The sequence below is a fragment of the Diplodia corticola genome, assembly GCF_001883845.1.
Source record: "Diplodia corticola strain CBS 112549 chromosome Unknown scaffold1, whole genome shotgun sequence".
Taxonomy (NCBI): Eukaryota; Fungi; Ascomycota; class Dothideomycetes; order Botryosphaeriales; family Botryosphaeriaceae; genus Diplodia; species Diplodia corticola.
The window spans coordinates 1268190-1282408 of NW_017971480.1; the positions used below are offsets into that span (position 1 = coordinate 1268190).

The window sequence follows — 14219 nt, forward strand, 5'->3', positions numbered from 1 at the left end:
CCAGGCTACGCTCCGACCACAGCTTCTCACCGCAAACATGTCGGTACGTCGCCAGCAACAGCCCCACCCTTGCTCTGCCTTTGAAGCCAGCACTAACCGAGTCACGCGCGCAGACCGAGAAGAAGGACATCCTCAATTGGGTGGATCCAAAGGACAAGTCGGGAGAGTTCAAGAGGCAGACGTCTGTTTTCCGCAACTTCATCTCCAGCAAGCCCGGCGCCGAGTTTCCGGCCGAGAAGGGGAGATATCATCTTTACGTTTCGTATGCATGCCCGTGGGCCCACCGGACGCTCATTGTACGGAAGCTCAAGGGCTTGGAGGACTTCGTTTCTTACACGAGCGTGCACTGGGAAATGCTCGAGAAGGGTAGGTCGTGCGAGGGACCCAGCTGCTCGCCACCATGACTGATGGCTCGGATAGGATGGCGCTTCGCCACGCCCGACGAGAACGTTCCCGGCGCCAACACCACGCCCGACCCGCTGCACCCGGACTTCACCCACCTGCGTGACATTTACTTCAGCCAGAACCCCAACTACGAAGGCCGCTTCACCGTGCCCACGCTGTACGACAAGAAGGCCAAGAGGATCGTCAGCAACGAGTCGAGCGAGATCATCCGCATGTTCTACCACGAGTTCGACGACCTGCTGCCAGCCGAGTACAAGCGTGTGGACCTCTTCCCGGACGCGCTGCAGGCCGACATCGAAGCCACCAACGAGTGGACGTACAACGACATCAACAACGGCGTCTACAAGTCCGGCTTCGCCACCACCCAGGATGCCTACGAGCGCAACGTCAAGCAGCTCTTCGCCTCGCTCGACCGCGCTGAGGCCCACCTCGCCTCCTCTCCCGGCCCCTTCTACTTCGGCGACAACGTCACCGAGGCCGACGTGCGCCTATACACGACCATCGTGCGCTTCGATCCCGTCTACGTCCAGCACTTCAAGTGCAACATCCGTGATATCCGCTCCGGCTACCCGGCCATTCACCGCTGGCTAAGGAAGCTGTACTGGGACGTACCGGCCTTCGGCGAGACGACGCAGTTTGAACACATCAAGAAGCACTACACGAAGAGCCACAAGCAGATCAACCCTTTCGTAAGTCTGCCTCCCCCCCTGTTTTTTTCACTGGTTCTGGCGGTCGCTTGCTGATGAATGCGTGAAACTTTTAGAGCATCACCCCTGTTGGTCCGGAGCCTTCGATCTTACCGAAAGACGAGGAAGTACCTGCGTTGAAGACCGCGAAGTAGGAGTACGATTCTGTGAGAACCTAATTGTAGTACATCCTTTGATGTTACGCATCTTTGCGATTACCTTTTCACGGGCATCTTGGGTTTACCGAGCAAATATAAGCAAGACGTGAAACTCTCCCTTTGCAAATCTGTTTTGTTTTCACTTGCGCGATATGGCTTGAGCATACTCTAACCAAAGAACCCAACACATACATACATACATAACCAGAATCCCCGCCCAGCCTTCCACTTCTATCAATGGCCACACAGCTCGACGTACCTTCATCATCCCCACACTTATCAATCCACCTCTCTTTGCATAACACCGGATGACGCCCCAAACGACAGTTTCAGCCCCGCTCCGCTCCAACGTTTCGCCACCACGAGTAGTCCTTGTACATACCGTTTCTTTATCTCTCCTGGCGGAGCCGGTGGATCCACTTCATTGATTCCTTTCGGGACGTGACACGTCCAACCTTGTCTCTCACTCAAAAGCCGGCAGCAGCTTCTGCTTGGTGAGCATTGGCACCCTCCCGGCTCGAATGCGACTGACGCAAATGCTTGCATCGCAGGCAACAAGCACGCAACGAAGAATGACGGGCCGTGCCTGCGGGTCCCGTCAATCACACCCAAAGCAGCGACCTACACGGGCGTGACTCGTCACAATGTATTCGCGCAAAGCCTTTCAAAGTCCGGTTGGGGGGCCGAAATGAGGGGAAGATTTGAACTGGATCAGGTGTGCAGCGTCCGCTCATGGTGGTACAACGATGTTCCAGGCATCTGTGCGGTTGACGGGATGTGCAGCCCTTGTTATTAGCAGACCACGCCTATAGCGCAGCATCGCCGGAATCATTTCCCGTCTTTCCGGCCCAGTCCCTGTCCACCCCTGGGACTGTGTTGGAGCGCTTCGATTTCAAGCACCGGATCCTGGCTGTATCCACTCTTTTGTTTTGGCGCCGCCACCAAACTTCTGACGTCGCAAGGCGGCGGTGGCTGAATTGGAAGCTCGGGGGTTGCGTTCATGGGGCCATCTTCCAGCCACGTACCCAAGCCTGCTGCAGCCGTGCCAGCTGATATCCCCGACGACTTGATCGACCGCTCCATCTGCAGAGTCTCCCCGTACCGGTCACGCGCGGCTGTGTGTGCGGTGAACGTGCGGTGCATGAGCCCGCGCCGCGACGGAGTTTTCCTTGGTGGAGATGGGGTGTGTTGTTTGCCTGCACCAAATAGGCTTGCCGAGGGCGAGCAAACTACCACAAAAGAAATCGACGAAGCAAGTCGATCCGAGAGTACCCCTGAAACCCAGAATACTCGATTAAGTCCTATTGCTGATCTGCACTCGCCATTTCCGATCCGATCCTTGGCGCGCAGCTTCTCTTTTGGACCTCGTTGGCGCCACCATTAACATCGCTCTGTTAACTCCTATCGTGTGATATTTCTTGGGGGATGCTTTTGGCAGCTTTGGGGTCCACCTCCCAGATTGGCACCCGCATGCTACTGCTTTCGAGGCGGTGTGCAAAGAGATTTGGATTGGATGTTGGGCCGGCCGGCCCTGTATGCTCGCTTGCACTCAGACTTCGAACGATGACCAACGGCATGCTGAGTTAAAGTCCCTGTATGAAACGTCTCGGCTTTTCCCGAGCACCTACGGGTGTCTCCTACGGCCCCGCATCCGTTTTTGTGGATATGATGGTGGATCTTGATTGAATTGAGCTTTGTGGGCTGATCTGAAAGCTTGGCGATGTCGCCGCACCTTGCCCTTTAGGACCCGTCTTCTTCTTCTTGTTGTTGTTGTTGTTTTTTTTGTGTTAGTGTACGGAGGTGAAACTGCTGAAGGCGCCCATACACCAGTTATATCACAATGCTCTCTGCTGAGTCCATTAAGAACAGGCCGTGGAAGTCAACACTTCTCATGACACTGGGCGATACCCGTACGCAGGCATCCGTAAGGACTGAGGCTCTTCCAAGCTTTTGGCAGCTAGCCGTCTTGGGTGTCCCCATCAATAATTTGAGCTCAGCCCTGGCGAAAAGCATTCCCGCCACCATCGGCTCAGGAAGTAGCCTATGCATGGGCGCAACGGACCGCTTTCCCGTGTCTGGTTTCCATAACCGTCAAAGCTCGCTGCAGGAGTGTCTCGAGACTCTCGAGCCCGCAGGGGGGTGGGTGGGGAGGGAGGATTTCCAGACAGCAGATCCCGAGTCAGAGGGGGTTCCCTCTTTCGCGAACCGTTGCGGCGTGCCTAATCACTTCAGCCTGGCGCCCGCATCTCCGGCCGCCACTTTAAGCTTGATCATCGGATGTGCCGCCAGGGCTCCCTGCAAGAGCCTCTCGCGGGGGAGAGCAGAGCACAATAACTAGTCCGGCAACTCCCGTTTTACGCATCCCGTCACGATAGCGTCCGTGAGATATGATCGGCGCCGGTGCCGCCCCCCGCCATATATCCAACGACGAGGACAAAACGAAGTCACTGGACCGGTGAAGCAGCAGCAACTGTTCATCGATCAGGTACCTGAGGGGTTCGGAGATGTGCCAAATTCATACGTTGATGCGTGGTTTCCCGTGCACCTTCCGTGGCGAGAGGGCACACACCAGCAGCTATCAAGCCCCTGTCGTTAGCGGAATAAAATTCCCAGGAAACTGGCATCATGGTCTCGTGGGTAGCTCTGACGCGCTTTGCTCGGACATTATGGCCGCTTCCGGCTTGCGCCATGTCAGAACTAGCACAAGGGAAGAAAAGAATTGAGTAAAAGTGGGAGAGGAGTACAAGGGGAGCGTGTTTCTGGAATATCCTGATCAGAGATGTATAATGGGAAGGGGGTATAACGATAATGGGACCTGCATCGTACATGGCCAAGAAAAAACTACAGGAACGCCGGCACGGACACGCCGAGTTTCCAGTAGAGCTGAAGTGGTTCACTTGGACCATGAAGGGCATCGGAAGCGCCGCCGATGGCATTTCTAAAGGCGTCTGTGGGTGTGGGCCCCCTCGCCGAATAGAACGCCTTCGTGGCACATCTCTTCGGCCAGATGGAGAGGGCACGGTTGTATACAAGAAACAAATACGATTCCCTGATCTCCAGCACTCTGCCTCATGGGGAAGCTCATTCACGGATTGTGGATTGTTGCAGCTGGGAGTCTGCAATCGTGCGTGAGAGTGGCAAAGGGGGAAAAGAAGAAAGAATTTGAAAAACGCCCGACGGAGCCTGCATCCGCGGGGCTAAAGTTTCCTGGGGGCATTCAAACGTCGACGGGCATATCTGTTGCGATCAAGCCGATCTGGTCGCACGCTGCCACCACCGCAGACGTAGCTGCTGCATCAGTGGATCGGACGACGGGATGGGGCCCCGCGTTGGGCATCCAATCTGCTTTGATCTGTATGCGGACTTCTGAGGGAACCTGGCAGACAAGCCAGAAAGCTTGCTGTCAAGCTTTTGTTGCCGTATCTCGAAATTAGAAATAAGTCCAAACCCCTTGCCACCGTTTTCCTTTTCGGGAAAGAAAATGATACGAACATGACCACTCAACCTTGGCCATCACCGGAGCTATAGTACAATGCCCGGGCCCACAGAACACCCCCACCTATCTACTCTATTCTCTGGCATAAAGGCGAGGGACAAGGCCCAAAACAACAGACGCAACAAAGCGCATCAAGGTGATGAAACAAAGAGTGGACGAATCATGTGCCGAGGTTGGAGCTGGAACTGCTGTCTTGTGTTTATCAATTCAGGCTAAATGGAAGTTCGGCGCAGCGGACGCGGTGGCGGGACTGTGGATGTGCATTGCATGCATGGATGATTTGCTGACGCAAGGGACCCCGGGTCATCTACCTAAACCACCACCACCCACCACCGACAACACAGCAAAAAAGAAGAGAGAGCAACAGGCAAGCCACGTCTCTGATGACGGGATTACATCACTCGCCGAGATCTTACTCGCCACGTGCTGTGCCGCATGATGCCCCGGGCCCCCTCCAGGTAGAGAGGCGGCTGCATGGCGCAGGCCATTTGGCGTGCCGGGGGCGTCGCATGGGGCTGCGTCCGGCGAGCATGAATGCACGCTTTGCCACGGTGGTTGACTCGTACGATCTGCAAAAGCTGCAGCTCGATGAGACAAGGGAAATGATGGCCGTGTCTTGACCGGTCCTTGGAGGTAACAGTGACGATGGAAGTGAGTCGAGCGTGCGGTGATGGTGGTGGCTCGAGGCAGCGCGGGCAACGGGCGGAGCCTATTGGCCTCGGCCAACGGCTTCGCCGTGGGCTGCAGCGTGCGGTAAGCTAAGGAAAATGACGGCGTTGGCGGCAGGTCGGTTCCCAGCGGCTAGGCTGGGCCGTTGACAGCAAATGCATGGCGACAAGGCTGGGTACACGAGCGGGCGGCGGGCTGGCTGGATGGCGGGCTCTGGAAGGCGGTCCTGCGTCAAATGCCGCTGCTAGTGCGTCGCAGAGGGGGAAGTCAAGGGTCGATGCGCCTGGCCGATGAGGGCTGCAGCCTGGGGTCGATGATGAGCCGCATGGATTGTGAACCGTGTCATGCGCTGAGATCGATGGAAGCGCAAAGCCTTCCGTCCCTTCATCAGCTCAATCTCCGCCCTCCCCATGCAGCAGAGTTACAGACGATCACGGCCCGGGGCCTGCCGTGCGAATCCAAGGTGTTTTTGGCTTTTTGCCTCGTGTGAGATGCGCGCAACAAAACCAAACCAGCGGGTATATTTCAAAGACACATGCCCAGTGCGCCAATATCACAGCCCGATATAAGCAAATCCTTCTCTCCGTGCCATGCACGTGAGGCCGGCCGCCAGAAGTGGCGAGCGAATGAACCGACAAGAGAAAACGAAACGGCGCAGCCTTGCCGCCGCGGCGAGCATCCATCCCGCTCTGTCGGGACTGCCAGTTGCTCACAGCGCGAGGCCGCTGCCATCCCCCGTCCACCGGTACAGCGCCAGCACCTCGCGCCGCCGCTGCTGCTGCTCGCCAAAGTCTTCCAGACACCGCCCCCGCACCTGCGCCAGCGCCGACCGCATGACTTTGCGGAAATTGCGCTGCCAACCATCAGCTGAGTGTCTGCCAACCACGCTGGGGCCTGCAAATCTTACCTGATACTCAGTGTTGAGCGTAACCACGCAGGCCTCGTGCGCACGCACGATTGTCTCGCACGCCTTGACCACGCTGGGGCTGGCCTCGCCCTGCAGCTTGTCGGCGATCAGAAGCAGGAGAAACGAGCCCTGGAGCAGGTACATCCCGAAGAAGAACGGCATGAAGCTCAGGTCCGGGTCGTGTTCCAAAATGTCGCTGAGTGCCTCTGCTGCCGACACCGCGTGCCCCGTCGCCGTCACAAACGATTGCGACGAGATCCACAGGTCGTTGTCGTCCAGGAGAGAGATCGGGTCCCATTTGCCGTTGACCAGGACGTGCAGCGTGTGCATCAGATGGGTGGCATAGGCCACCACAATCTTGGTCTGGATCATCGATTCAGTGATGCGCGAGCCTGACGAGTTGACCGAATGTGCCGAGGGTGTGCCTGCATCGCGGTTGCCGTTTTCCGTGCCATTTGCCGTCTCGTTGTCGTTTCCCGACGCCAGGTTGCTCGTGAAGCGCTTCCCGAAATCCTCCAGGCTCCGGCCGTAAGCCTCCAGCTGCTGGGAAAGCTCTGAACCATAGTGCTCCCACTCGTTGCTGTCTCGGAAGCGGCTGCCGAATCTTGGGTGGTTTCGGGCGTGGTTGAGATCGACAATCGCGCCGAGAATAGTCATCAACGGCGTGAAGTATCCGAAAATCGAGTGGCCGGTGACTTCGAAAGATGGGCCCCTACGTCTGTAGTAAGGAGATGACGAGTCCGAATATTGGTCAGAGTTGCCTGTGTAGTAATCTCCTGCCTGCCACTTCGACTCTTCGACCGGTTGAAGCAGCTCCTCGCATTCGACGTCGAGCAGGAACAGTGGCCGGTTGTAACACAGAGCCAAGTGGCGATCCATGGTGTAGAGGAGCCACCATATCCTCCTCCTTTCCTCACGCTCTTCCTCCGACACCATTCCAGGCGTGTGCACCTGCCCGCTGATACCGTGATTCATCCCGTTCATATCAACGTCCATGTCGACCTCTCCCTCAGCGTCCGCGTCCTCCCCTGTCTCTCGCCCGGGCGCCGGAGGGCTGGGTGGAAGTTCTCTGTTCAACTTCATTTCCCTCGCCAACGACCAAGCAGCGTTCCACCATCGCAGACTCGCGGCCTTGTACTCACTGGCAGACACGACAACAGCCAGATGCATGTATGTAACGATGTCGTCCAGTGCTGCTGCCGACCCGGGAGTTCCGCCCTCAGTCTCTGCCAGCCGCCCAGATATCGGATTGGCTACTCCGAAGCCGCCGAGAGCGACGCCGTTGATGACCGTGTTGGCGGCAAAGTTTGGTGAAGCATGGTTGCTCGCGTCTGGCGTATGGATGAGTGGTTTCAACAAGCTGATGGTCAGCTCGAGCAACCTCTGGCATACCTTGCCACGGGTTGAAGGGGGCGAGGTGAGGAAAGCCGACTCGTGGGTCTGTGCGCCTATCCAGAGCATACTTGCCAGGAGAGCCGGGCTGCACACTCGAGGATTGTTTTGCCGCAGGAAAGATCGTTTTCTGAACACGTAGCCAAGCACGTACGGCGATACGGGTTGCATGAAAGCGGAGCTGGCGCTTTGGAAGTACAACTCCAGGAGGTCGCAGGCGAGGTAGACAGGAATGATCCCTTGGAGATATGGCAACAGCGGTTTCAAAACCGGATATCGAAGCGTCTGGGAGTTTGCCATGTGCTGCTGCGAATACAAAGCCGCCGAAGGCGATGGAAGGGAGAGCCACCCAGGGGAACCATCAACGGGCGAGTTGCCCAGAAACCCAGCAAGTGGGCTCTCGCCGGGTGGTATACGGAATCCGTTTTGCTGTGCGTGCTGGCTTTGAGGGCTGAGCATAGTGTAAGAGTTGTCACCATAGGCTTGCATGCCGTTGGTAGCAAGGAGCGAATGGTGCATGACAGCCCCGCCGTTCTGGAGAATAATGTTCCCATTCACGGCACCGGGCGACCCGACAGCTCGCTGATAATCGTCCATAGAGCCGTAGTCCGACATGTTCATCATGTGGAGGTTGCGATCGTGGACTCCGTTCGTGGACAGACGCGGCGTCGCGAGACCAGTCACCAGACCATCGGCAGGCCCGGCGATCTGATGATGTCCACCGTGCTCCGACATGTCGCCCACGGAACCATACCTGCCTACGTGGTGCATGTCGTAATGTGCTGTGCCGTTCATGTCGTGATGACTCCCGATGCTGGCGGATCGCTGTGCTCCATTGCTAGGCGGTGGAAGGTCAGGTCCCGGGGGTTTTTGTTGACCATCCCGCTCATGGGGCTGGCCGGGGCTGTTGCCATGCTGCTCTTCACTGGGATAGCCGTTTGTCGACGAAGGACTCGTATTACCGCCATCAGCGGCAGCGGCAGCGGCGGCAGCCTGCTGTGCGGCTATCTCCTTGCGGGAAGCCTTGCCCCTCTTCTTGCGTTCCCGCATGTACTCGCAGGTCAGACCGAATTCTTCTGGCGGTCAGCATCACTATTTGAGTTCAGGGCCTTCGACTACCCACCAATGCAGTGTGCGCATGGAGATTTCCCGTCGCATTTTGTTCTGAGCTGGTTACATTGGTCGCAGGCTCTGCTGATCCGCCTCCTCACCGGCGCACTCGAGTGCCGGCCAGCCCGGTCGGGCACCATGCTTGACTTCTGATTCCGGGAACCAGCCGAGGCGGGCAGGTTTACATATGGATGGTGTCTCTGCTTGCCAAAAGTTTTTCCGTCTAGCACATGATGTGGCGTGTGCGGGTAGTGTTGCAGCGCATACTGCGAACTCTGGGCGAGGGCGTCCAAGCCGGCGGTGGAGATGCGCTGGGAGGGCAGATCTTGATCATGGTTTAAGAGGGTCGAGGACGGCAGCTGATTGAAGGCCGATATAGTGTACTGATGGAGGCCGGTAGAGAGCATCTCGGAGCCTGGGAGCGCTCGGGGCAAATGGTACCGAGAACGCGAGGTCGAGTGGGCGGAGAAGAGAGGGAAAATTGGCGTCTGACACGCGCAACAGAGATCGGAGGCGCTGGGGTGGAGGAAACAAACATGCGAGGAGCGGCTAGCAGATCATGGAAAGACTAAGGGACTCTATATGGCGGATTTTGCGGTGTGCCTAGGTACCATATACCTGGACAAACGCGGAGTGCGCGGGGTATAGCTCAGGGAACTCGAGCAGAAGGCCCCGTGCGCTAGGACGGCGGCCTCCATTCGCCTTAGAGTCGACGCTTGGCTCCGTTGGGTGGCTATCGCCGGCGTTGCAGTCCCATGTGCCGGGGGACTAGCTGCAGCCCGCATCATAAATCAAGGGACGGGCGGAGCATGGGCTGCCGTAAACGAGATGGAGTGGCAGATGGCAGGAGGCCCAGGATCGCCAGCACCTCACGCTTGTCAGACGGCCGGCCGTCCACTAAGAATCGGAACCCGGGGAAGCCAATAAACGGATATTGGCTGATGGAGCAGCCCCCGCGCTCGCCGTCGAGCGACACTGCCGTTTCAGTGCCGGGGGAGCTCCCGGAAATGCTGCCACGGAGGGTGGAGGCGCAGAGGCTGCCCGCCGGGCGCCGCCGCCCACAGCGGCGACCCCAGGTGGTCCGTGGTGGGACCGGTTGTGGTAGTGTCGTGTGGCGGCCCGGGTGCGCAGCATGCGAGAGTTTGGGCATCCTCGTGCCGTGCTGTCATCGTGTAGCATCTGTGGCCACAGCAAGAAAGAAGTGCCGAACCCACCGGCACCGCGACACGGAGCTTTCCAGCAGCGCAGGCACGCAGGCACGCAGGCACGCAGGCACGCGGGTCCTCGGCTGGCGGCTGGCGGCTGGCGGCTGGCGGCTCGTGGCTCTGTTCGCCGCGCACGCCTGGCCTCGGTCGAGAGCTTCGTTCGCCTGTGAAGGGTGATGAGTTCGCGTGCGTTTCTAGAACGGCGGCGGACAGGGCGTCGTCGAGCCAGTGTTGAAACAGGGCCACGCCGGCGATCAAGCCTCTTGCATGACGCTGGGTGGTGCAATGCGTGGCTGCGACGGAGGCCATGTGAGTGAGCTGCATACAGAAGGTCGTTGTGCGAGGGCTTCCTGCTGATGGCTGGCGAGAGCGGGCTGTGATTCGGCGGGCAGCAAAATCGCGCTCATTACTCGCTGCAGGTAGTCGAAATAACGTCTGCTCGGGGCGGCCCAGGCCTGGAGCCACCGCCCAGTTGGACGACTTCCGCCTCCTGCATGACAGCAAGCACTCCAGACCCGGCGGATCGAGCTGGTCAGGGAGAGGCCTGCAACGAAGCCCTCCCGCTCCTTCTATCCGAACAGCCAATAAATCTGAAGACACGGCATCAGGCACCGGGCGCGGACAAGCATTGCACAGCCGGCCACGAGGCTGGCGTGGAATGGGCCGCCGTCGGAAAGGCCTTCCAGCGTGCGTGCGCTGCTGCGGCCTCAATCAAGTCTCGTGGCCATGCAGGAACGGCCTCGCAGCGGAGCAATTTCTCCGGCGGATCTGCGAGATGGCAGAGGCGGCAGGCCGTGGATGCTGCTGGGGAGGCCCGGCGAGCGGTGTAGAGGCGCCCCGCTAGGAGCAACGCGTGAAATTTTCGCGGGCGGTAGGCAAGAAGTCGGGGCCGAGGCCTGGCCAGCTGGCAGCGGCCATTATTCGCCCAGAGTCGGGATATGCTGGCCGGGCCTTTCGTCAGAAAGTTGTTAGGAGAGAGAAACCGAGCCACCAGGCCAGGCGATTTTGGGCTACGGGGCCGGGACTCCGTGGGGACGCTGAACCTGGAGCCGCAGCGATCCCGGGGGGTCACACCTCGTCTGCCTCATCGGGGCCGTGTCAGTCGATCCGCCCGCTCTGCGCCTCCAGCAGACGCTGCGCAGCCCGCCCGCCCATCCTAGCCCGCCGCGACTGCGCATGCGAACCGGAATCTTCACCAGAAAGACGTGCAGCTGCATAAGCGGGTCGCGCAAGCGAGCTGGGGTACAGCTGCCCACGCGGGGACCATACGCCCATCGCGGCTCCCCCAGCACCTGCCGGAGACAACGGCGCCTTGGGCCATGCCGCTTTGGCCGTTGCCGCGAGCTGGTCCGCTGGTGCGTGGTGCCTTGGGATGTCAATAATGTGTCCACCGAGGGGTGAAACACCAACCTGCCGCCACGAAACGAGCGCTTCTCGACAGACCCGCAGTACCCGACTGTGCAACGCCGTGGCCAGACCAGCCGGTCATCTCGCAGTGCGTCATCATGTCAGTCGAGCCCCAGGCTGGTGATGCATAAACAAGTCTTTTATGCGCGTCCTCCTTCGCACCCCAGACACCGATGCGTGACAGAAATCGGAGTCAGAGATCCGATCCGACAGCTCTGGCGCTTTCACCACTGCTTTCACCACTGCCCTATGGCCCCGCTGCTGGTTCCATGTCGGCCCCGTCGACAGTCATTTCCACTGAAGAGCAATGTTATTGCGCGCGGCAGAGACCATGTGCCGTTCTGGGTACACCGTGGGAGAAGGGTAGTTCCGGGACTGGGCAATGGATGCTGGCGGCGATCCCGCAGGCCAGCCTGGTCGTAGGGCAGCTGTCGCCAATTGTCTCACACCACACTCAAACCGAGTGGAAATGAAGCGAGTTAAATGTGAAATGCCGGGCGACACTTGAACTTTCGTGCGGACTGCAACCCTGCAGCGATGCAACGCGTGGCGGGCGTGGGCGGTGCCCTGTGTTGACAGGTTGCGACGCGTCTGTCTGCTGAGGCTCGGCGCGCTATGGGCGGGCTGCCGACGCGACAGGGCGGACAAGATTCCGCCTATCTTATCAGCCCTGCGATTGCCCTGCAACTGCCCCGCCATCGGACGTCAGCGGCAACTTGTCAAGTGGGCTGCCTTACCATTTTGTTTTCCACCCTCACGCCAGCGCTGCTGCTTTTTCACCCTCACCACCTTCATCCTCACCCAGTGTCATCAGCAGTGCGCCATGTCTGTCGAGACCATCACCACCATCTCGCCCATCACCAACAAGCCCGTTGTCGTGCGCAATGGCTTGTCAGACGTCGACCTGCAGCGTCTCCCCGCCGATGCGGTAGACGCCTTCAATGCCTTCCGCACGACCACCCTGGAGGAGCGCAAGGCCATCGTCAAGAAGGCCATGGACAACCTTGAAGCTCGTACCGACCAGATCGCCAAGGAGATCACCGAGCAAATGGGCCGCCCCATTGCCTACACCGCGAAGGAGGTTTCGACCGCTGTCATGCGCGGCCACTACCTCAACAAGGTGGCCGGCGAGGCCTTGGCCTCCACTGATGGCGAACCTGAGAAGGGCTTCAAGCGCTACATTAAGAAGGTCCCCGTTGGGCCCGTTCTGATTCTGTTCCCGTGGAACGTGAGTTGTCTCTCCGCCAGCGCCACTCCCGATCTCGTGCATGGCTAATGTAGCATTGTGAAACAGTATCCCTACCTTACCCTCATCAACTCAGTTGTGCCCGCAATTCTCGCCGGCAACTCCGTTATCCTGAAGCCGTCCCCGCAGACGCCCACTAGCGCTGAGCACCTGCAGCAGGTTTTCGCTGACGCCGGCCTGCCCCCGAATGTCATTCAATACTTCCACTGCGGCTCATACACCCAGATTGAGACGCTCGTTAGGAATCCTTCTATCCAATTGGTGTGTTTCACCGGCTCAGTGGCCGGCGGTCTGGCGGTTCAGCGTGCTGCCAGTGACAGGATCGATGTGCGCGTCGGCCTAGAGCTTGGTGGCAAGGACCCTGCTTACATTCGTCCTGACGTGGACATCAAGTGGGCTGCCGAGGAAATTGTCGACGGCGCCGTCTTCAACTCTGGCCAGAGCTGCTGCAGTATTGAGCGAGTCTATGTTCAGGAGAGCGTCCACGACGACTTCGTGGCTGCTGTCCAAGACGTTCTCAAGGGTTACAAGCTGGGCGATCCTTTTGACACGAAGACCCACGTCGGTCCAGTCGTGTCCAAGAGGTCTGCGGAAACAATCCGCTCTCACATCAAGGACGCACTGGAAAAGGGTGCAAAGGACGCCACTCCTGACAACGACTCTTTCAAGAACCCGCCTGCCGACGGCAACTTCGTTGCACCTACACTTCTCACCAATGTCAACCACGGCATGGCTGTCATCGCCGAGGAGACGTTTGGCCCGGTCATTCCTGTCGTCAAGGTGAAGGACGACAAGGAGGCCATCAGGCTGATGAACGACAGCCAGTTCGGCCTCACCGCTAGTATCTGGACCAAGGACGTGGAGAAGGGACACGCGCTAGCAGACGATGTGGAGGCAGGAACCGTGTTCGTGAACCGTTGCGACTATCCCGCACCGGTGAGTCCCTTTATGCACAATCCGCAAGTGTTTCATGAACTGACCATTTCCGCAGGACCTTGCATGGGTGGGCTGGAAGGAGTCAGGCAAAGGACAGACGCTCAGCAAATTCGGCTTCGACCAATTCGTCAAGCTCAAGAGCTACCATGTGAAGGACTACCCCAAATAGAGAAGCGTAGGCTAAATCGGTTAAATTCAGCCCTGTGGGCAGGATCCGCATCTTCAATCCCTTTCCGCGATGAACCTGACGATCTCTGTTTCATAAGTGGCTTGCTCCCGCTGCCCAATGCAAGGCTCGTCGCCGGTAAACGCGTGCTCACATGACTTGCAGTCGACCACCCCCTTCGGCTGGCAAAGGGACGATGGAATTGGCCCACCGCCAGCGCCGAGCGCCAAGTGATAAGCGTACGACAGCTAAGACGGGCATCATTGCTAGATATATGACTGAGCTACGCGTCTGCTGCACGCGTTTGGTGGCCTCCCTGTGGAATGCGCCCGCACATGCAAGGAATGGTTACACTGGCCGCCTGTAGCGAGGAACCTCTCCATCCACGAGACGAGCAGCCCGAACAGCGGCGACAGTCAGACAACCCTTCAACGGC

General features: G+C 58.7%; 3 protein-coding genes across 3 annotated transcripts; 2 read left to right on the forward strand and 1 right to left on the reverse strand.

Annotated features, from left to right (window-relative positions):
- Positions 1 to 37: 37 nt before the first annotated feature.
- Positions 38 to 1246, forward strand: BKCO1_1000401 (glutathione s-transferase; the record flags this gene model as incomplete). The annotated part of the gene is made up of 4 exons (XM_020269795.1): positions 38 to 43; positions 114 to 366; positions 421 to 1094; positions 1169 to 1246. The coding sequence occupies 4 exons, from the start codon at positions 38 to 40 to the stop codon at positions 1244 to 1246; spliced, it is 1011 nt and encodes a 336-aa protein (XP_020135317.1).
- A 4877-nt stretch (positions 1247 to 6123) lies between these two features.
- Positions 6124 to 9157, reverse strand: BKCO1_1000402 (transcriptional activator xlnr; the record flags this gene model as incomplete). Its single annotated transcript, XM_020269796.1, has 4 exons — positions 6124 to 6267; positions 6322 to 8786; positions 8925 to 9023; positions 9091 to 9157. 4 exons carry the CDS (start codon positions 9155 to 9157, stop codon positions 6124 to 6126), a joined length of 2775 nt encoding a protein of 924 aa, XP_020135164.1.
- A 3101-nt stretch (positions 9158 to 12258) lies between these two features.
- BKCO1_1000403 (aldehyde dehydrogenase) lies at positions 12259 to 13786 on the forward strand (the record flags this gene model as incomplete). Its single annotated transcript, XM_020269797.1, has 3 exons — positions 12259 to 12663; positions 12730 to 13617; positions 13673 to 13786. 3 exons carry the CDS (start codon positions 12259 to 12261, stop codon positions 13784 to 13786), a joined length of 1407 nt encoding a protein of 468 aa, XP_020135165.1.
- Positions 13787 to 14219: the final 433 nt, after the last annotated feature.